We start from the raw sequence: 21668 nt of genomic DNA on the forward strand, positions 1-21668 counted from the left end.
TCTGATTGTTTTTGTGGCAACGACTCTGGCTCATTGTTCAAACAGCAAGACTTTGGCAGGACAAATAGGAAGTTTGCTTCTGTCTGTGCCTTGGCAAGGCAAGCAGAGGGTTCATAACACCGTTCTTCCATTGCTCCAGGGTTGACTGTGTAGGAATCCTGAAACTGAGGAATGCTGATGTTGAAGCCCGAATAGGCATTGTGGGCTCCAAGAAGAAAAGCACTCGAGCGAGACTGGTGTTCCGTGTCAACATCCTCAGGAAGGATGGCTCCACTCTGACCCTGCAGACACCGTCCTCCCCAATTCTGTGCAGTGAGTAGCAATATCTGCCTCCAAGAGAAACTCTGCTGTTTGGCCTTTCAGTTTCATCCAGTAACAAAGTTTGAGGTAATAGAACAGGCAAACCAGAGCCATTCAATGCAGAACTGCATGGATCTCTCAGATGCCTTTAAAAAAGAAAGGCTGTCAGTTTTTGGTCTTACAAGAAGGCTCTGAGAAATGACTCTTAGGCTCTGTGCTCATCACCTGCTGGAAAGGAATTTTTGTGTACTGTACACCCAAAATCAAATGTATAAACACCCCCTCCCCTCCTTCCCTTCAGCTTGTACTCTAATTGCTGTGTTTTCTTTCCCTGCAATATTATTTATTTACAGAATCTGTATCCTGCCTTACCAGGCCCACCAAGGTGGCCAACGGTGTATAACATGTATGATAAAACTATATTTTAAAACCAGGGAAATTCGTTCCCCTCCCTAATACATATCACTAAAACCATTAAAGTTTTGTGAGGAAGGAGGGGTCAAAGAATGGCAAACGAAACAAACCAAAAACCTTCCTCTGCTGGTGGAAGGCATCAGAAGTTGGGGACATGTAAATCTTCCTGTCAGGAGATTCTCAGAACTTCAGTACTATGACAGAGAAGACCCTTTTCAAGATTGTGACCCACCTAACCTCAGAAGGTGGGGGCACCTGAAGCAGGGCCCCTGAAGGTGACCATGTATCTTTGTATCTCCCACTGGTTTGTTTCAGGACTATGGACAACATAGATGGGTTAACAGAGCTTTAATAACAGTTTGTTAATTTAGAAACAGCTTATGTTCTGATACGTGTTTAAACTACCCTGTAATTTTCTCTAGAGAGAAATATCCTAACATGTCTGATTGTGTTAAAATGTGGGATCCTGCCTGCCACAATGTTCTTCTTATGCACTGGAGGTTTTGGTGCGCCACCTTAGAGGAGTGCACATTGGCTCAGTGATGCTCCTAGAAACGTTGGCAGCCCCCAGCAACCACTTGGATCGATGTACAGTCAGGCAAGCCCTGGTAGAAACTAGCAGATAATTCAAGCTGCCATGCTGTATGTGTCTACTCAGAGGCAGCACTGCTGGGTTCGCTGAGGCCTGTTTCCCAGCAATTCTGTGTGGGTGGCAGCCTGCCATCTCTAGCAGCAAAGCCCTCAGCCAGAGGAGTCACCAATAGCTGCTGAAAAGCGGGCCCAGGGACCTCCTTCTATTGGAAGCATTCTCCTTGTGGCCCCTGGCAGAATGGTCTGGCTCTGGTTCCTGAGAAGGCTTACAGCAGGGCCGGACAGTGTCTGTGCGGGAAGGGCCTCAGCTCCCTGGACAGCTGGAGTTGCTGCAGGAGAGGACAAGGCAGGGGCAGCAGGAGGATGTAGTGGCTACAGTTCTTCTGCAGAAGCGAACTGTGCTGTAGGCAGTTTTTACAGAGAGAAGCATTTATTAGCTGTTTGAGGCCAAGTAATTCAATGGGCACTAGTTGCTTCTGGGCAAAATAATTGACCCCCATGCAGTTGCCCAATCACAATTTCCACGGGAGGACGAGGGCCCTCGACCGATGGGCCTGGTGAAGGCCTCCTGTGTGGCTTGGTTTCTGAAGTGTTTTCCTGGATGGTTCCCAGAGCTGAGATCCTGTGCCCTTGCGCTTGCCTCGTGGGGTTTAATGGTGCAGGCTGCCATTGTGGGGCTTCTGGCACGCTCTGTGGCAGCTGCCTGGAGGAGTTGTCATCAGGGAAACAGGGCCTTTGGACCCGGAAAGCCTCTCACTCGAGCAGGGCATTGCTTCTCCATGTGCAGTGCTGAGCAGCTGCATGCCTTTTCCATTTTGAGAAATGTGGGAGTGTTTCCATGCTCGCCTGATTTGAATGGAAGGACCTCTCTTTGCACCTCACAGCTCAGCCAGCAGGTGTGCCCGAGATCCTAAAGAAAAGCCTGCACAGTTGCTCTGTGAAGGGGGAGGAGGAAGTCTTCCTGATCGGCAAGAACTTTCTGAAGGGAACTAAAGTGATCTTCCAGGAGAATGTGTCTGGTGAGTGCCCGAGATGGAGCATGAGGTGGGGGTAAGAGGGACATAGTGGTGCTCGTGGGCAGCCAGGCAATCTGCTGGGCCTGAGCAGGATGCAAATAAGCCTTGCGTTTGCACTTTCCTTCCAAACAGATGAGAATTCTTGGAAAGCAGAAGCAGAAATTGACATGGAGCTATTCCATCAGGTATTTACTTTTAGTGCTCTTGGGATAGAATTCTGATTTGGTCCCGGTGTATTCTTTGAAAATGGATTAAAATAATCCTGTGATCATATGTCTGGAAGGCTCTCAGAAAGTCCCCATATTGGTGTGGTTGGAGATAAAAGATCTGTTTATCGCTAAAGCTCGCTTCGTGTAGCTGTTTGTTTTTCCGGGACTGCCTCCCCTGCTGCCAGACTCTTCTTCCACTGCTGAGCCCCTTGTGCTGGTGCTGGATGCTGGTTCTGGGATTCATGGTTCTCTCTAGACATGGCTCCTGGAGGAGTGGCTAGTCTGTTTGCTGCCCTTTGGCTTCTTCAGCACAGCTCAGTGTACCAGCCAAATCTGGCATCAAGACCTTGCTTTCCTCCCCCTCCCTTAACTGCCTGCTTGCCTTCTCCCACTGTTCCCTCTGCTTGCCTCAAATCTTGGGCCAGTCTCTTGATAAGAGGCTTCTTGGGAGGAGATGAATAAGTTGTCCCAGCAGTGAGGAGGGAGGGAGAGAATCACAGTGTTGATGTTTGTTGGCCATCTGTATATTTCAATTATATCCCACCTTTCTTCCCAAGGGGGATCCAAAGCCATTTTCATCATTCTCCTCTCCTCTGTTTTATCCTCACAACAACCCTCTGAGGTAGGCTCATGTGTGTGGCTGGCCAAAGGTGATCGGGCAAGCTTCCATAGCAGAGTTGGGATTCACACTTGGGCCTCCCCACTTCTAGTCCAACATGCTAGTCCCTGCTCAGCATTAGATGTCTTGGGTGTGCACGTGCCCTGCAGGAAGACAGGGAGAGAAAAGGCAGGTGAAACAGATGCTGCTCCAGAGAGCCAGGTCTTATCTGGGGCAAATGTCACAAGCCATCTTAAGTCTGAGTCAAACAGATGTTTTAACAGAGGCACAAGCCCCACTGCAGCGCGATTCTTGTGTGTGTTTCTTCTACCTTGTCTGGACAGATCTTGCAGTAGTGTTCTCACTCTTGGTGTTGCAGTTGTAAGACTCTTTAGGTTTGTTTTAATGAGACTCTCTCTGTTGATACAGAATCATGTAATTGTGAAGGTGCCACCGTATCATGACCAGCAAATAACTGCCCCTGTCTCCGTGGGCATCTATGTGGTGACCAACGCTGGGAGATCTCATGACATACAGCCATTTACATACACTCCAGACACAGGTATGGAAAACAGACTGGCATAGCAAAGGGGGACTTGGCACAGTATTGCTGGACAACTTTCCTTCCCTTTAAGAGCATAGGTGCTATGCCTGTCTAGTCCCAATTTCTACTTACACAGTTGCCAACTGTTTGCCAATAGGAAGGCCACAAACAGGCTGGCTACAGCAGGGTCCTCCCAGCCCTGTTTCCCAGCAACTGATGCAAAGAGCCCTGCTCCCTCGGGTAGTGAGGGAAGTAGATCTCCATCCTGGCTAGCAGCCATCGATCGCCCCGTCCTCCATAAATTTGCCTGTTCCACTTTTAAAGCTTTCCAAGCTGGTGGCCAGCCCTACAGTCTGTGGCAGCGATTTCCACAGATTCCCTGTCCACTCAGTGAAGACGTACTTCCCTCTGTCTGATTCCCCCAACCTTCAGCTTCTGTAGATGTTCCCAGGTTCTAGTATTATGGGAGAGGGAGAAAACTTTCCATCTAAAGCTTCTCTGGGATAAACTGGTGGAGACCCAAGCAGCAGCTGCACTGGCAGCACCTCCTTTGCCCCTTTCCCCTGCTGGGAGGTGCTTGGGGGAAAGAGGCTGAGGCCGTCTGTCAAAGCCAGAGCCGGCCATGGCTTTTCCTTACTCTTTGCAAGTGCTTCTTATGAGTTTTCCCCCCTCAGAGGGGTGGGAGAAGAGGGGTTATGGGTAAATCCTACTTTAAACAAAATAGTTTAAATAAAAATCATGTAAAACCATGGTTTGATAATGAGTGTAAAACAGCAGGCCCAAATAGCACCAGAAATGATGTTCCCAGGGATGGGGAACCAGCATGAGGGGGGAGCTGGAGGTTTGCAGTGGGAGGCGGAAATCAGTGGAAATTCACACCTGCTTCCCCAGAGCCCAGTGCATTCAATTCCTCATATATCGACCACCTGTGGGATCAGGGTTAGATGTTAATGTGGTTAATGTTGTTATTATGAAATGCTGTGGTTTTTGTTGCCTTCAGTCCTGGTGTCCATTGATATTGTTCTGATGTCATGAATTTACTCTGTAATATCCCTACATTTTATGTAAACTGCCCTGAGCCTCAGGGGAGGACTGTATAGCAATAAAGTAATAAATAAATAAATAAATAGTCATGGAAAGGGCTCTAAATACTATTTGTAGCAGATATAGGTGTAATGAAGAAGCTACCTTAAATGAAATCAAAAGCCTTACAAAGCAATGCAGATCTCATATTTAATGGAAGAAGAAATAACTTATTTAATGGAAGAAGAAATAACTTTAACACGGGAACAGCTTAGCTTAACAGTTAAAGAGAAAAATCCTTGTTTTTAACTCCCCTCTCAAATCACCCTCAACATGTAGCAGTATTATTCTCCCAGAAATCTGGGGTAATTATTTTAAGCAGCTCTATTGAGACTCGGAAGAAATCGCTTTAGAAGACCTTGCTATAGTTTACCTACTTGTCCCCCAGCGGAGCCTCAAGAAATCAAGAAGCTCATTCAGACTTTGCAATTATGAGGCCTGGGCCCGGCCAAATCTCGGCAGACTTGATGCGAACGAATGTTGATGGGTGGATTCCAGTCCTCACTTCCTTATTTACGGCCATCGATAGAGCAGGAAGAATACTGGAGGGCTGGGGGCTTGCAATGGTTGTTCCTGTATATAGGAAAGGGAACAGAGAGGATCTTGCTTATCATAGAATCACAGAATCATAGAGCTGGAAGGGGCCATACAGGCCATCTAGTCCATAGAATCATAGAGTTGGAAGGGGCCATGCAGGCCATCTAGTCCAACCCCCTGCTCAACGCAGGATCAGCCCTAAGCATCCTAAAGCATCCAAGAAAAGTGTGTATCCAACCTTTGCTTGAAGACTGCCAGTGAGGGGGAGCTCACCACCTCCTTAGGCAGCCTCTTCCACTGCTGAACTAATCATAGACCCATGAGTTTGCTCAATATGATCAGTAAATTTTATTCTAAACAAGATGGGAGGGAGTAGGAGGGATAGCACAGGAGCAAGCCGGCTTCAGAGAAGGTTGATCTTGGTTGGACTAAAGGGGTGGAGGATAGATAAAGTTTTTTTTTTTTAATATGCCTTTTCACCTTGTCTTTGAAACCTTGTTTTTATATCTCTTTTGAAAGTCAGTGATGTCTTTTCTTGCCTCAGCAGCTGGTACTCTGAATGTTAACATTAAGCAGGAGACAGCCAGCCCAGCCCAGCCCTGCTCTTTTGATGAAGCTGTCACAGGTATCTGATTTGTAGCAAATGGGTTCCTAATCACGTTTGAACTTTCTGCAGGCTCTAGGGAAGTTTTCATCCCACTCCCAACGCAGGCCCTTATTTCCATTTGATCTTTAAACACTCTGTCCACCACGATGAAACCAGAGTGACTCCGGCTTTGGTTCCTCAGAACATCAAAGGTGCCAGGCTAGAGGAGACCAAGGATCCATCCTGTCCTACACAGTTGCCAACAGTCAAGGCACAGAGGCCAAGGCAATGCCCTGGTGCTGGCAGTGATGCTGAGGGGTTTGACTATGCAGGTTCCCTTCAGTCACTATGACTGGCGTCCATTAATCAGGCCAACTTTCCTTTAAAGGGATCCATGCATGCGGCCCTTGCTGGCAGTCAATCTAGAGGTTAATGCTCATGGAGTAATTCCTTTTTGGCTGTCCTGAATTTGGTTGCCCATCAGCTTCATTGGATGCTCAAGAGTTCTGTGATGGGGGAAGGGAAAAGTCTCTGCATGCAGATGGTCCCTGGTCCAATCCCCAGATCAGAAGATCAGGCATTAGGTGATGTAAAAGAAAAACCTCTCCACATTCTGTACCCCATGCATAGTTTTATAAACCTTTGTCGTGTTGCTTTCCCTCTGCTGAGCTTTAAAGACCCAGCATCTCTAGCCCAACCTCATAGGAAGGGTCAGGGGTAGTCAAACTGCAGCCCTCCAGATGTCCATGGGCTACAAATGCTGGCAGGGGCTCATGGGAATTGTAGCCCATGGACATCTGGAGGGCCGCAGTTTGACCACCCCTGGGAAAGGTGCTTCAGCCCCTTGATTGTCTTGGTTGCCTTTACCACACTTATTCTGGCTCTGCAATATCTTTTCCAAAACGCAGCAGCCAGAACGTAATGCAGTATCCCAAGTGAGTCCCTGCTATCAGCCTGTTCGCTGTTCTGTTTTCTGTCCCTCGGATGGGACTTGACCTTTTCACCCCTGCCACACAACCAGCATTTCCATCCTGACGTTACCCATTTGCTTGTGGCAGCTCCTCTGATTTGTTTGTTTTTTACCTGCAGTGAACCCCAGTGGCTGCAACCTGGAGAAAGTCAACATACTTTCCAGTGCACTGATAGCTCCAGTGCACAGTGGGGTCAAGAGTGAAGAGGCTGCTCCAATGGAACTGGCAGCTGAGAAACCGTCTCCTCCGGTATTTCAGGTAATAAGTGGGGCGAACCCTGAGGCTGCTTCTGCATTCGCAGACATTCATGCTTCATTATGTACAACATGACCAGCAACAGGTACATATGAAGCACACAGAAGCAAAAAGGAAATCTGAGGAGACAAACAAGCATTTTTTCCAATCCATTGGGGGCAGGAAACTGACCAGGGATTGTTGTTATTGTTATTAATAACATTCAAAAAGCTTTTGACTGGGTGTCTCACCAGGCATATCAGAGTCAGCTTAGCAGCTGTGTCCTCTTTAAGCAACAGGAAGCACTTCTCCCAACAGAGGGGAGGTTCCCCAGGGTCAGTGGTGGGACAGTTTAATCTGTTAATAAAATGATCTGGAATCAGCAGTGAGCCAAGCTGGAAAAAGTAAAAAGACGGGGGGAGGGGTTGGAGCACCTTCCCTTTGAGGAAAGGTTGAAGAGTCTGGGACTTTGCAGGTAGGGGAAAAGACAAGAAAGAAGGGGGTGGGAGATGGAGATCTGTGCAGTTACGCAGGTTGTGTATGTTTGGTGCTGTGAGGCTGTTTTTGACTTATGGCATCACTATCAGCAAATTACCTCCAAAGCATTGTACCACTGTCAGGTCTGCTCATGGAGAGATTATATTACTGGAACTTGGTAAGAAAACAAAGAATCTTTCCCTAGTGGGTCACTCAGCTGTTGAAATCACGGCCAGTGGACTTAGCGATTGCCATGAGCATCTATGGACGTGGAAGTTAGACCGATTCCTTGAGGAGGGACCCCTCAGGGGCTACTAGCCCTGGTGACTGAAGAGGACTAGGCCATCCAGGCAGCTTCGGGAATCCCAGTCCCAGGAGGCGGCAGTTGTTGACCCTGCAGGAATTCCAGTTTGGCTGTTGTGTGGGTCAGGATGCTAGACTAGACACACCTCTGGCCTGATCCGGTTAGGCTGCTTTTCCGTTGGTTGGTCACACTGGACTTTAGACCCACGCCCAACTAGATACTTGTTCAGACTTCTTCCTGAATTGGATCCAGGCAGCAGCATGTGAAAGGGAGTGGCCTTTTCACAAGAAAAGTTTCACAGGTGGGCTGTGTTCAGGTGCCTGGTGGCATAAATACCTGCTGTTCCATCACTTAAAGCAAATAAGGAATAGCCTTTCGCATGTTTGACCCTGGTGCCAGAAAGATTCTAAATCTGAGGCACTCTTAAAACATACTATTGTGTTTGTTTCCCACTTCAGGCAGGCAGCGTAGTTGGGCCACCTTCAGCCGCCCTGGAGAGCAGCCTGCCCACCGTGCTGGGAAATGGCCCTTTCTCCTCCTCGGCTGCCCATTTAGCTTCGGAGAGTGAAAAACAGCAGCTGCAACCCCCAGTGTATGCTCCAGAGGGGATGCCGAGCCTCCAAGCACAGGACCTCGCCCAGCCTGGTGGCTTCCCAGCAGCCTCGGCTCCTGGCCAGCTGCAGAATGCCGACACCTTGTTGCAGCAGGCGGCTCCGTTCTCCTCACGAGAGGCCCCGCCAGACCCTGCAGGGATCGCTCTGTCCCAGTTGACCGAGGCCTCACAGCAGCAGCCTCCCCTGCAGGAGTCGGCCCAAGCACTACAGCAGCAGATCTCATCAAACATGTTCTCCTCCGCAAACGGGGTGAGTCAGCTGCAAAGCACCATCCAGCAGCTGCAGGCGGGGAACTTCCAGCCCAGCACCGCCGGCACGGGGGGTGGCAGCGGCGGCGGCGGCGGCAGTGGTAGCATCGACTTGGTCCAGCAAGTGCTCGAGGCTCAGCAGCAGCTGTCCTCAGTTCTGTTTTCTGGCTCAGACAACGAGGACGTCCAAGAGCAGCTGAATGCAGAGATGTTCCAGCAGGTGAGCCAAATCCAGAACCATGTCACCACGGGGATGTTCCCCTCCGCAGAGGCGGCCTGCTCAAGAGCCGAGGGTGCCTGTCAGCAGCCGGAGAGGAGCGCTTTGGCCAGCCGGCAGCGGGCCATGGAGACATCTGCAGCCATGGTGCTGGACATGCAGCCGGACTTGTTCTCTTCCTCCGCTGCCTCGTCAGGAAGCGGAAACCTCCCACAGCCTCCCGTGTATCAGCAGGCTTCCCGCCTGATGGCCTCTGAAGACATGCAGATGCAGTGCGAGCTGTTCTCTCCAACCAGTGTGTCTGGCAGCGAAGCCGCTACCCCGCCCCAGCAGCAGGTCTCGACTAGCGGCGCCCCTCTGTTTCAGTCTTCTGGCTCTGCGGAGAATGAAGAGGCCTCAGGCCAGGCCAAGCAGATGCAGAGCACCGTCTTTCAGGCCATGGTCCAGATGCAGCACAGCGGGGAGAGTCAGCCTCAAGTCAGCCTGTTCTCCTCTTCCGAGGGCCTGATGGCCGTCCCGGGCAGTGGGACACAGCCGCCGGGGGGAGGCCTGTTCCAGCCGAGTGGAGACATGATGTCTCTGCAGGCCGGGAGCTTTCTGCAGCAGGCTCCCCACTCCCAGGCCCAGCTCTTCCACTCTCCAGGCCCGATGGGAGATGTCCAGAGCATCTCGCAGGAAACCCCGAGCTCGCTCTTCCACAGCCAGAACGCTTCCTCTTCCTCGGAGCAGTTGCAGCCTCCCATGTTCCACTCCCAGAGCAGCATGGGGGTCCTGCAGAGCAGTTCAGTTGTGCAAGACCAGCAGCCGAGCAGCATGTTCCTCTCCCAGAGTTCAATGGGCGGCTCCGTCACACAGGAGGAGCAGATGCCATTCTTCGCCACCCCGAGCTCCCTTTCTTCCCTGCAGGCATCTGCCAATGCTGAGCAGCAGCAGTCGTTCCAGCAGCAGCAGGCTCAGCTGACGCACCTCCAGGGCTCGCTGCTTTCTCAAGAGCAGCCCCAGAATCCACAGCAGGGCATGTTCCAGCCCCAGGTATCCCTTGGCTCCCTTCCTTCCTCTGGGGTGCCCTCAAGCCAGCAGGGAGGCATGTTCCAATCCTCACACTCACTCGTGTCTCTTCAAAATGGTGCCCCATCTCAAGAGCAGCAGCAGCAGCAGCAGCAGCAGCAAAATATGCGGTTCAGCAGTCCGAGTTCCCTGGGCCCAATGACCTCTCAGGAGCCCAACCTGATGTTCAGCGCCAGTCCCAGCTCGATGACCAGCCAGGAGCAGCAACAGAGCCAGTCTCTCTTTCACCCCCCAGCTAGCCTGAATCAGGAGCAGCAGCCCATGCAGTTCCAGAGCCAGAGCCCAGGCTCTGCCCAAGCGGAACCCCAGCAGCCCACCTTGTTCCACAACTCTTCCCAGATGCAGCTGGTCCCAGGCTCCGCTGGCTCTCAGGAGCGGCCGGTCACCCTCTTCATCTCTTCCACTTCCATGTCTGCCTTGCAGAACAGCATCAGCCAGCAGGAGCTGCAGCAGCCCTCCCTCTACTCTGCCCAGGGCAGCATGGCCAGCATCCAGAACACGTCATCATCCCCCCAACAACAACAACAGCAGCAGCAGCAGCAGCAGCAGCAACAGCAGCAACAGCAGGCAGCTCTGTTCTGCAACACCCACAGCAGTGCCCTGAACCAGCTGCAGAACTCCTCAGCTTCACCTCAGCAGACCTCTGGGATATTCCTCTTCGGCATCCAAGACAGTAAGTATGAAGGGCCTGGAACCAGGTTTGTTTTCTCTTTGCCTCCTCAAAGACACAGTCACATCAGGACACGCCATGTCAGGGAACACCAAGTAGTAAAATGTACCAGACCTTTGCTTCCATGCTTCCAGTGTGGTGCCTGCGTGGCTCAGTGCTAGACCATTTGCTTAGCATGCAAGAGGTCCCCGGTGCAGTCGCCAGCATCTCCCGGGCGGTAGCGGAGGTCTTTCATGTAAGGCCTCCAGGAACTTGGGGGGACAGGGTCTGATTGGGTACAAGGCAGCTTTGTGTGTGTGTGTGTGGGGGGGGGTCCAAGGGCCTAACCCTTGAGGTGACAGCCGTTTTGGCCAATGTACTAGTCTCGGTTTGAGGACAGTAGAAAAGGAGTGGAAGCCTTCAGGTGGCCGCGGGCAGCCAGGCCTCGACCCCTCTCTCTCTGCCAGTGTCCTGGAGCAAGACTGCTGTAGCTTTTGTAGCGTTCCTTGGATGCAGGTGTGGTGAGGAAGGCTCCTTGAGGCAGGCAGAAGTGGGGGCTTCTGGGCTATTATGCCCCTCTTCCCGCGGTATCCTGACTGCCCGTGCCTGGGGGAGCGAGGGCTGTTGGGTTGGGTGGGGCACACACTTCAGAGGGGCTGCTGGCCTTGCCTGAGAGACGGGCTCCGTGACCAGGTGCTTCTACTTGCCTTTCTTGACAGGCTGTGGGCAGCTTTTAACATCTGGACCAGCCAGCATGTCAGATCAGATGCTCGCTATCAGTCAGCCACAAGGTGAGGCTCAGCCGTCAGTCACCACCCTCCTCTCTCAGCAAATGTCGGAGAGCACCCAGCTGCCTCCTGCTATGACCACCAATCAGAACATGAAGAAGATCGATGACCTGCTTGTGTCTCTTCAGAACCAGGGGAACAGTAATATGGCTGGCTCCTTCTAGTGGGCTCGGTAAGTTGGAGGTGTCAGCAAGGCTCTGTCCGGGTCAGAATGATTCTCATTTTACCCAGGTGAAGCCGTCGTCGTTGTCCCGAGGACCGAGCGTGATCTTGGTTGGCCCTCAGCCTTGCCCTGTTCTGCTGGCTCCCAATAGAGCTCCGTGGAGTCTTTCTCGGTTTGCCATGACTATTGGCCACCCTTGGGCCAGCCGAACCCCGTCACAAGTGGGAAAAGCAACACGTATCCTTCAAGATTTCGGCCTTCCCAACCAGCCTCACTCCGGTCTTGTTCGAGTTTCATTTCAGTTGTTCATTTGCATTAAGTTTGTTCACTTTCAGCGGCATACCTTCTTGTCCACAGTGTCCAAAGGCACTTGGCCTACAATTGTTCCAGGGTCATATCAAATTATTTTTTTTTGGGGGGGGGGAGCAAGCAGAAGGAGAAGGGGGGATGAATCAAGGCACTGATTCTGAAAACAAAAGTGCAGCATGGAAATGAATGCAAAATACAGAGATGAAGTAGCTGGCAGGGTGTATTGGTTAAGAGCAGTGGCGTCTTATCTGGTGAACCAGGTTTGATTCCCTGCTCCTCCTTGGGCTCATCACAGCCCTGATAAAGCTGTTCTGACCAAGCAGCCCTGTCTGAGCTCTCTCAGCCTCCCTCACAGGGAATGTATTGTAGGGAGAGGAAGGGAAGGTGATTAGAAGCTGCTTTGAGTGTGAAAAGCAGGGTATAGAGATCAAGTCTTTTCTTTGTCCAGTGTGAGCGTGATCAGTCTTCAGCATGGAGGGGGGTGGAGAGCCAGTGCTAGCAGCCACCAAGATGCAGAAGTGTTTAAACTCTCTGATCTGTGCCCTTTCTCACCCTCACACTCCCACTTATAATTTCAGAAATGCCCTGATGGAAAAGGAGACTTTGAAAATTCCTTCAGCTCTTGTGATTTGGGAATATTGGATGTTTGGAGTAACATTACCCCTCTCAAAGGATCATCTGGGCCAAATGTAGCTTTTTTGCAAGTGCTCCCAACGTTCAGCCGCTGGGCTGGAATCTTGGAGGGAAGCTGAAGAGCTCTGCTTTGCCATGCCCAGGCCTGGACATCAGCCCCACTGGGAGGACGCAGAGCACAACTGTTCAGTTGCCACTGCTGCTGGGCAAGGGAAGTGCACTCCGGTCCGCCCTTCCCTTCCTTTCTTCACAGCCCCTGGCGCTCCTGGGGACGGGTGCTGTGTCTCTTTCTGTCACTCCAGAGCCTGATCTGGGCATCTCTGAGGACTAGTCACTTAGTTTGCAGTTGAAATAGCTTCCTCTGGACCAGACGAAACCAGAGGAGTGTTCAGTCCTATCTGTCCTTGTTGCAAAGTTGCTGCTGGTGTGGGGGCAGCCTCCCCTGGCTGGTTTCCGAGCCTCTTCTGAGGGCTTGCACACAAGTTGGAAGGGTGGAATTGTGCTACCCAGAAGGTGATCATCAAGCCTCATGCTTTTGAGGGGCCATGGCCAGGGGACAGTTTGCTGAGGTGTGTCCACCTGACAGCCTAAATTCAGATGTTAGCAGAGTTTCCTTCCCAACAGTTACTGTTCTGTACTTTTCCTGCTGAATATGCTGCCGTGTAGAAGCGCAGCACACACCCACTGCTGTGGGACAGAAGGCTGAAGTAGCTACCTTGGCCTAGGGAGTTCTGGGCAAGCTGGCTTCTGCTTCCTAATCCCTTTTCCATTTGGTGCTGGCGTGGGCCCCAGCAGGAGGCAGGAGATGCCAGTCCAGTCTGTGTCCAGTTCAGCCTGAGAAGCAGACCCTTTTGGGCACTGCCCATCTTGTTTCCAGAGCCCTTGCCCCAGCCTCCTTCTTGGGCTTCAATGTCTCTCCCTCCGCTCACCCCCGCCAGCCGCTGTTTGTGGCCTCTGTTACCAAATGCCCTTTTGTGTGTGGCTGTTGCTGGTGGCGGGGGTGTTGGGGTTTTTATTAATCACCTTGAGTTTTCTTTTTGTTCCTTGGGTATAGAGAAGAGTTCAGCCTATACCTTCCCTGATAGGCTGCCCTGGTAAGTGTTTTCTGACTCGTGTGCTGCCTTCAGGTGTGTTGAATCAGGCTTGGTTTTTTTGTTTTCACCATCTGTCTCTGGCCTCTGCCGTCTGTCCGTGTCTGTCTGTCCATCTGTCTCTCCTTGAGAGGCCTCAGTTTTCAGTAGTACAGGCTGTTTTGCCGATATGAAGGGAACTTTTCAGAAAGAGACCTACTCTGGGTCATTTAATTTTGAATACAGTTTTCAATCGTTCAAGTTTTGGATGGTTTATATCTAATGTGTGTTTCATTTTTTTGGAAAGCTCTATTTTGTATTTAGGAAATGGTAAACTATTTTGCTATTTGTACTGAGTGAGTACATTGGCATGAATATAAAATATTATATATATATATATATAGTCACACACATATATTCTTTTTGCCACAGATTTTTGTGGTAAATGTGTGAGTTTTATCATCCGTTCTCCCACACCACGGCATCTTGTTCTGGGAGGAGGGGGGGAGGGCAGGGGAAGAGAGTTTTTAAGTCTTTGTGTTGTATTTAAGTTCTTGTTTCTTGCAGCAGATGTCACTTATTCATCTCTGGCCATTCCATCAGGCAACTGGGCTCAACTGGGCTGTTGGAGAAACTCCTCTGCAGGGTTGACATCTTGTGCTCTTGGGGGGGGGGGTTCACTTAGTTTTTACTCCCTGTTCATATCTAACATTATTGCTAGCTACTTAAGTTACAGTAACACTAAGGATGGACCGTTTTGCCTCTCGCAGATGTGGGAGCCTCCTTCTCTTGCAGTCTGTATTTTCCTGCTGAGATGAGGTTGCCAAGCCTTCCCAGGTGGGGAAAAGTAGAAGGAGCAGCTCATGGCTGGCCTCCAATGGGCACAGAAACCCCACTGCTGGGGCCAGACCTGGGACTTGCCCTGTGTGCTGCTGTGCGTTGCCCCTGCCCCTTTTGTGGTGGGCGTGGCCAGGTGCTGAAGCTGTTGGGTCAGGGCTAAGTCGCCAGGGACCAATTCTTTTTCAGACGGAGTTTCCTGTCCGGGACTGCCTCACCGCTTCTCCCCAAATGGCCCCAATCCCCCGCTCCATGCATGCACGCACACCCCATGTTCAAGAAGGGTTTCTGCTGCTCAGTGCGAGAAGGAGACAGTCCTCTTTTGTTTGTTTGGGGAGTGTTTTTTCATTCTGTTTTGTTTGACTCTAATTTTACTTGGTCCATTTTAGGTCAATATTTAAATGTGCAACATGATTGGTTCCCCAAAGTCTGTCTGGAAATGAGGGGCCCACTCAGTGGCTGGTCTGGCGTGGTGCTGCTTCTGTCTTAGAGGCCAGAGGTCAGGGTTGAGGGCTGCAGAGGCCTGGGGACAGAACCCCACCTCATTCCTCCACAGGATATTTTCCCAAGGACAGAGAAGCCCAGCTGATTTGGGTCTGACCCCAGGTCCTTGGGCAGCAGTGGTGGGAATGAGGGCTTGGTCTTCATGTCAGCTCTTGAGAGGAAGAGGTTTGGGATGCAGCAGGGTGGCCTAGCCCTGCGCCGCTCACAGAATTTGAAGCAGTATTGGGAACATCATGTACATTAGAAATTTGAGAGTAGGTAAGAAAACTATGAAATATTTTCCCTTTCAAAGGCCCGATGGCCATGTTGGGGACATAAACAGTGCTCAAATCCAAGATTTATTTCTGCCCCTCAAAGGGCCCTGATCTTCTTCTGACCACAGTGACAGGTTCACCCACAGATGGAGGTGGCAAGGAGTGTATCATCCTGCCTTGCTGGAGGGATAAAAAGAGATCGGGGGAAGTGGGACACACATGCACCAGGCCTCGGAGAAAAATGAAAAAGTGCCATTGAAAAATTAGTGCTCTCTAACTGGCTAGCAAAACTTAAGGTACGTGGGCAGAAATAGCATAGGGTGCATCAGATTGCAGTTATCTTTCAAGTGTTGGGTATTTTTGTAATTTTACTTGTAGGAAATTAAAGCATTATTAACTTAAATTCCATAAATATGTCAAGCAGCTAATTTTTATAAATCATGCATTTTATGTAAAGCAGTAAAATTTGTTTAGGTTTGATATTTTTCAGGTTCCCCCAAGATTTCTGCCCCCCTCCAATGGATTCAAAATGGCTAGAATTTTTACATCTGTAGTCCAGAATTTCTCCCGTCAAGCGCCCACAGTGAAGTGCCTGCGTACCCGGCTGCCACGCCTGGTGCCTCCCCCGTGGTGGCTCTTAGTAACCGGACCAAGGGCACGTTAGTCACCACTGCGTCTTCTCTTTCCCTCCCCACTGCTGCCGGCACCTCCTCATGTGCCGGCATCAATTTCTTTGTCAAGCCCCAAAGCAAGAGCTCAGGCCTTGGGCGCCTGAGTTGCCGCTGGCTGGGGTCAGCCTCTGTGTCAGGATCTGGGTGCAGCAACTGTGGCAGAATCAGGCCTGTGGTGGCCAAGAAGTCCTAGATATTTTGAGGGCTGGGCTAAGTGAGTTTGGAGATAAAAGCCAGAGGCTGAGTCGAGCAGGCAGGCAGACAGACGAGCTCCGAAAAGGGTGGTCATTGGTCTCCTCTGAGATCAGGATATCCAAGCAGTCAGGCAGGGGTCAGGCAAAGTGGGTTTTGGCTAGAGCACTGCTCACATTTGCATCCATGGAAGCCTAAGGACTTGGGTCCCCTAATAAGCCTGGTGCCAGAGATTCTAGCTGTTATCCTGTGGCCTCACTCTCTGTTTTGCTAATTGCCAGGGAGACCACACACCAGCGCTGCTTCTACATGCTGCTAGTTCTCTCTGTCCCAACTGGCAACAGTGAGCCACAGCTGTTTCAGACACACTATCAGAAGAGCTGCCAGCCTGATCACCAGGAGCTAATCCTGAGCACAGCTGACCGCTAGATGGTGGAAAGCCTTCTGCTGGTGCTTCTGGCTCAGCAGCAGGCTTCTCCAGCTCCCCCAGTTGAGCCTCTGCCTGTGCCCCTGGGCTGCCCTTTAGCTCCTCAAAGGAGTCTGAAGATTGCAGCGGACTCCTGACACCTCGCCGTGCAGGCTGAGCACTCCGCCTCCACTTGTCTCCATGGACCCGTTGTCCCAGGCCTTGCTTTGGGGCAGTTTCTCTGCCTTCCCCCCCTACTTGCTTAAAGCAGCACCCAGACCAGCCGCTGATGAGCCCCTCCCCCCAGTGCCCCGCAATGTGAATGTAGCCTCTGGTGGGCCCTTGTGCGTTCGTGTGGCCCTGGCGTGTGTCTGTCAGTTCCTTGGAGCACTGAGAACCTGTTTTCAGTTCCCTCTATGTGGGGTGGGGGGGGGGAGGGACCTCATTTGCATTTGTTTTTAGCTATCCTGTGATAATTTGTTGAATATTAAGAAAAAATATTTTGCTTCTATTGGAACATTTGTATACTTGCGACTATATTTCTGTACACAGCTGCAGTCAAGAATAAAACTTTGAAAGTTTTTATTTTGCTGTGCTTAGCAGCTATTGTGCTCGGATGTTTTCAGATCCATGTACTCAAAAAGTTTCCCCCACCCCGTGCTTGACCGTAGGGAGCACTGGGCATACTGGACATTTGACTGGAGGATTCACAATGCCACAGAGTTGAAAATGTGCTGCAAGGCCTTGGTGTGAGAAGTGAACCTTTTCAGTCCATTGTGCAGCCCAACCAGTTCCTGCCCACTGACCTAGAGGCTGACTAGAAACAGATAAATAAAGCCACACTTTGACTGACAATTGTGGGTGACTGCCCCTGCACAGACAATGTGGGGGTCAGCTGACTTCCCCCTCCCCCAAGCCTGCCAGTTTTGGAAATGCAGTTGAGGTTGGGTCTAAATTGGATCAATCTTGCATTTGATGGGGGCCTGCTCAGATCATGGGCACAGGAGTTGGTGGTGGGGGTCCTCCTCCTTTTTAGGCAGTCCTTTTTAAATACGGCAAAAACATTCCGCAGACTAGCAAATATACAGACTGCCCTGGCGTTGCTTCCTCTCCCTTTTGTAGTGTTCTGCCCATTTGGCTTTCAGCACCTATGCTGCATGCATGAAGGGAGACCCTGAGGCTGGGGCCTAGCTGCATTGTTCTTCTCTGCCTGGACACTCCTGGTTTTGTCTCTTAGCAGCACAGCCATATTTCATAATTAGACACACAGATCTAGAGCTGGGGGGGACCAACCCTCTGCATCACGCAGGAATTCACAGCAATCTCCCACTCTGCCCAGAGGAAGGCAGAAATCCTCTGGGATGCCTGGAGAAAAAATCCCTTCCTGGCCCACAGTGGTGCTCAGTATTGCCCTGGGTATGTAAGGACGGGCCTTGACTCATCCCTTCCTGCCCTCCCTCATGAGCCTGCCTAAGTTCGTAGTGAGTCATTGAATCAGCATGGCTGTTTCGTGACCATCTCCCGAGCGAGCCTGTTACACCGGCGAAGAATTCTGGCAGGAAGTTCTGGCCGAAAACTCTCTTAAGTTCACCCTGTTCTGGTCCAGCCTTCTGGAGCAACAGAAAACTACTCTGACAGCCCTCTGTTCACATAAAGCCAAATGTTTGCTGTATTAACTTGGCACTGGACAAATGCCCTAAGCTCTATTTTCTGAGCAGTTCCTGGGAGAATCATTTTAATCTGTTGGGACTTCACCAGGGAAGCATTTCAAAGTCTACGACTTTTTTGTGAGCAAGTAGCAGCTTTTAGCCAGAGACGGGGGAGAGGATATGGGCTGCCAGAAGCAATCCAGCACTGGGCAAAGGGGGGTCACGGACCCCTGACCACCCCACCTCACTAGTCAGCAGTCTCCCGGGAGGGAGGGAAGGAGGGAGGGAGGGAGGGGCATCTTCCTGGCTGGTGGTTGTCTGGTGTGGCCAGGAAGGTGAGGAGTCCCGTGTGGCTGGAGCTCAGCTGGGCCTGGTGCTTGGCAGGGGTTGGTCCCACGACCTCCCATCTCTGCAGAGCCATCCCAGGGCCTCCAGTTGGCCGATGCTCCAGGGCAGTTCTGTCAGATCTCTTGGCCAGAGGGCTCCTGGCAGCCGCAACCAAGGAGAGGATTCTGCTAGTGCCTCCTCATGACAGCAGAGAGAAAGATATCTGCTGCTCTTTCATGAAGTGCTTCTAGCTGGGGGTCCATGCTACAGTCAACACCTAAGGCCTGCCTCCCCCCATAATGGGTGCATGAGTCCAGCAGCCGAGCTTCACAAGAAAGCTTTTTTTAGGGGGTGGGGTCAAATCTGAATTTGGGAGACTTGCCTGATGCCATCCGATGAACAGGAATTTGGCCCCACGGCTGTGGTTTGAATCCAGTCTCCCTTCTACCACGCACTGTGGCTGCCTGCCTGCGGGACGGCCCCAGTGGTCATTCACAGGGCTACTGCCTCTGGAGTGCTTGCAGCTGCTAACTGTGCCAGCCCCAAACCGCCTTGCATAATCTGCAACTTCCTGGTTTGGATTCATGCCCAACTTATTTTTTTAAGTTCTCAGTTAAGACAGGTGCCTGCAGTGGTTAAAAATTCCTCTTTATTCTGAGACTCGGATTTGTACCCAGACAGACTGCAAGGGAAGCCCCACCCAGCGTTCAAAGAGCAGAAGGGAGACAACATCTGGAAAGATAACTGCATCAAAGACACCAGGTGGGCCTGGATAAGCGGTGATTGATAGGTTTGGATGGAGGGAAGCCTCGACAGTACCCAGGCAGTGCCACCATCAGGCCAAGGGCAGAGAAGGCGGAGTGTGAGTGTTGGCTATTCCTTCTGGGCTTTGACCTGGTTGTCGGGTGGAAGCGGCTTCCCCAGGTGCTGGCCCACTGTCAGCCCGTATTTCTGGCTCTGCACCTGTTCTGCGACCTCTTTCTTCAGGACAAACCCTCCAGGAAAGCTCAGGTCGAAGCTGCTGCTAGGAGCGAAGGTGAGGGGCTTTTCGTCCCAGATGGCCCCCAGTCTCTTCTTCCACCCCTCTAGGATCTGGGAACGGGCTTCTGGTGGGGTGTGCGCGATGCTGAAGGCCACCTGGGGCTCTAGGATCTGGAAGCCGCAGAAGTGCAGGGTGCCACTCTGCAGGGAGAGAGGGGGCTCAGTGCATAAGGCAGGCAGGCAAGCAGGGATGAGCTTAGCCTCACGCCTGCAGCAGGATCAGGCCGCTGCTCACAGACAGCCGCCCCTGCACTGCCTCCCCCTCCCCCAAATGCCTCCTCTGGCTGCAGGGGGCACTTCCTGAGACCAGCTTCCCCCTGTCCCTGGAGGAAGGCTCCTCTGTGGGCGTATCAGGCTCCAGGACTGGCAGCCAAATGGGGGGGGGGTTGCGTGCTTACCTGGAGGGGCCACAGGAGGATGTTGATGTCTCCGTTGATGCCTTGGGGGGTGTACATGGAGCCCATCCCGCCGGTGGTAAAAGACAGCACGGCTTTCTTGTGCTGGGAGGACCAAGCTCCGTTAGGCTGGATGCCACAGGCCAGAGCAGCCCCCAGCCTCCAGCCCCCCAGCGCTTGCCTCTCTGTTAGGGAGCCCCCCCCCCTTGGGCTCTCCTGGCAGCAGCTGAAGACAGAGAGGCAGCGCTGGGGGCCCCACACACCTACCTGGAAGGGCCCCTGCTCGTACATGCCTGCATAGGAGTAGGCAAAGCCCTGTGTGAGCACACGGTCAAACCACCCCTTCAGGATGGCCGGCACGCCAAACCACTGGATGGGGAACTGCAAGAGAAACAGAGACACCCCCCCCCCACACACACACACACACCGGGGGCTGTTAGGCTCCCTTCCGGGCAGGGCCTGGTCCCCTTCCCAGCCGCCCCGCCCCTCCCCTCCCCGGGCCCTACCTGGAAGATGACCAGATCGGCCGCCTCCAGCTTCTTCTGCTCGGCCACGATGTCGCGGCTCAGGCGGCCCTCCTTCCAGGCCAGGCCGGCCTCGGCCGAGTAGTTGAACTTCTCCGCGTCCTTGGGGCGGCCTGCGGGCGAGCAGAAGGCGCGGCTGAGCGGGGGCCGGGGGCCGGGGGCCGGAGGGGGGGGGCACGGGGCGAGGCCGGGCGGCCCGACGGCGGGGACGGGGCGGCCTACCGCTGACGTCGTCGCGGGACAGGACCGGGTTGAAGCGCTGGGCGTAGAGGTCCGACACGGCGACCGTCCAGCCGTGCCGCTGCAGCGCCTCCACGGCCGCCTCCTTCATGGCGTGGTTGAACGAGCTCCGCTCCGGGTGGGCCAGCACCACGAGCGCCCGACGGCCTGCCGGGGAGGGGGCGGGTGAGCCGGGCAGCAGGTGCGCGGGGGCCACCCTCCCATGGATCGGGGCCGGGACCCGCTTTCACTGCCCTGCCCCGAGCGAGCCCTTCTCTGCCCAGCGGGACCCCCGCCCCCGCCCTTACCGGCCATGGTGCTGCGTGCGGCGTGCGGCGGCGGGGCCAGCCTTTTATGCCCGGCGCCGGCGGCGGCGGGAGAGGCGGGGCGGGGCCGTCCCCCCCCCCTCCCCGGGGGTGCCTTCTGGGCGGGATCCGGGAAGCCCAAAGGCCGTCGGGGCGGAAAGACGGGCTGAGCCGGGGGCAGGAAGGAGCCTGGGGTCGAGGCCCAGAGTGGCGGCGGCCTCTGACCTGGCCAGCCCGCTGCTCCTCGGCATGTAGACAGCTGGGAAGCCTTGCGCTCCTCGCAGCCCTGATCGAAGCGGTTCTCTCCGAGCTCTCAGCCCCACCTGCCTCCCGGGGTGTCTGGTGGGAAGGAAAGGGAGGCGACTGGAAGCCGCTTGGAGACTCCTTCGGGCAACGAAAGCGGCGTCTCAAAACCCACTCCCTTCTCCTTCCTCCGCTGGCCAGGTCAGGCGGGAGGCGCCGGCCCGCCAGAGTCGCAGGAGCGACTCCAGCTGCCCCCAGACGGCCGATAACGCCCACCCCCGTCGCCGCCGGACTCCTGGAGAAATTTCTGCCTTTAAAAGTTTATCAGAGAGCTTCTTTACCCTTTAATGGTCTTTCCCTGTTTGTAATACCTGCGGCTTAGGTATAGGAAATGTTTTTTTCCCAACTGGCTGGCACCCTCACTTGTAATTGAGTATGGTTAGGACAGCTAGCTGATCATTGGTTTCGAGAGTCAGCT

At 52.9% G+C, this 21668-nt stretch overlaps 2 protein-coding genes across 11 annotated transcripts in view; one reads left to right on the plus strand and one right to left on the minus strand.

Moving 5' to 3' along the window:
- The window catches only part of NFAT5 (nuclear factor of activated T cells 5), a 44637-nt gene extending 27565 nt beyond the window's left edge, over window positions 1-17072 (plus strand). For 7 of the 8 annotated variants that reach the window (XM_077310447.1, XM_077310453.1, XM_077310449.1 and 4 more), the window contains 9 exons: window positions 140-312; window positions 2190-2324; window positions 2454-2506; window positions 3558-3690; window positions 5837-5917; window positions 6968-7107; window positions 8323-10684; window positions 11380-11620; window positions 12499-17072. In XM_077310447.1, coding sequence (XP_077166562.1) covers window positions 140-312; window positions 2190-2324; window positions 2454-2506; window positions 3558-3690; window positions 5837-5917; window positions 6968-7107; window positions 8323-10684; window positions 11380-11612 — 3310 coding nt within the window. In that variant the 3' untranslated portion in view covers window positions 11613-11620; window positions 12499-17072. The remainder of the gene's footprint in view (window positions 1-139; window positions 313-2189; window positions 2325-2453; window positions 2507-3557; window positions 3691-5836; window positions 5918-6967; window positions 7108-8322; window positions 10685-11379; window positions 11621-12498) is intronic. The other variant, XM_077310448.1, reaches the window with a different exon arrangement.
- Window positions 17073-19092: 2020 nt separating this feature from the next.
- Window positions 19093-21195, minus strand: NQO1 (NAD(P)H quinone dehydrogenase 1). 3 transcript variants are annotated; one of them, XM_077310461.1, is made up of 6 exons: window positions 21173-21195; window positions 20646-20810; window positions 20406-20536; window positions 20167-20280; window positions 19903-20004; window positions 19093-19645 (listed from the first exon to the last, which is right to left on the minus strand). In XM_077310461.1, the coding sequence occupies exons 2-6, from the start codon at window positions 20752-20754 to the stop codon at window positions 19337-19339; spliced, it is 765 nt and encodes a 254-aa protein (XP_077166576.1). In that variant the 5' UTR covers window positions 20755-20810; window positions 21173-21195; the 3' UTR covers window positions 19093-19336. The 3 variants fall into 3 exon arrangements, with proteins under 3 accessions (XP_077166576.1, XP_077166575.1, XP_077166577.1); XM_077310460.1 differs by lacking the exon at window positions 21173-21195 and adding an exon at window positions 20951-21105; XM_077310462.1 differs by lacking the exons at window positions 20167-20280; window positions 21173-21195 and adding an exon at window positions 20951-21106.
- Between the last annotated feature and the right edge of the window lie 473 nt (window positions 21196-21668).

The sequence above is a fragment of the Paroedura picta genome, chromosome 14 (assembly GCF_049243985.1).
Source record: "Paroedura picta isolate Pp20150507F chromosome 14, Ppicta_v3.0, whole genome shotgun sequence".
Classification (NCBI taxonomy): domain Eukaryota; kingdom Metazoa; phylum Chordata; class Lepidosauria; order Squamata; family Gekkonidae; genus Paroedura; species Paroedura picta.

Excerpts from the sequence above, each read along its gene's own strand:
- NQO1 (XM_077310460.1), bottom strand. Across the intron at positions 20,281-20,405 it reads CCGATCTGGTCATCTTCCAG|TTCCCCATCCAGTGGTTTGG; the intron begins GTAGGGCCCGGG and ends TTTCTCTTGCAG. Across the intron at positions 20,005-20,166 it reads ACGAGCAGGGGCCCTTCCAG|CACAAGAAAGCCGTGCTGTC; the intron begins GTAGGTGTGTGG and ends TGGTCCTCCCAG.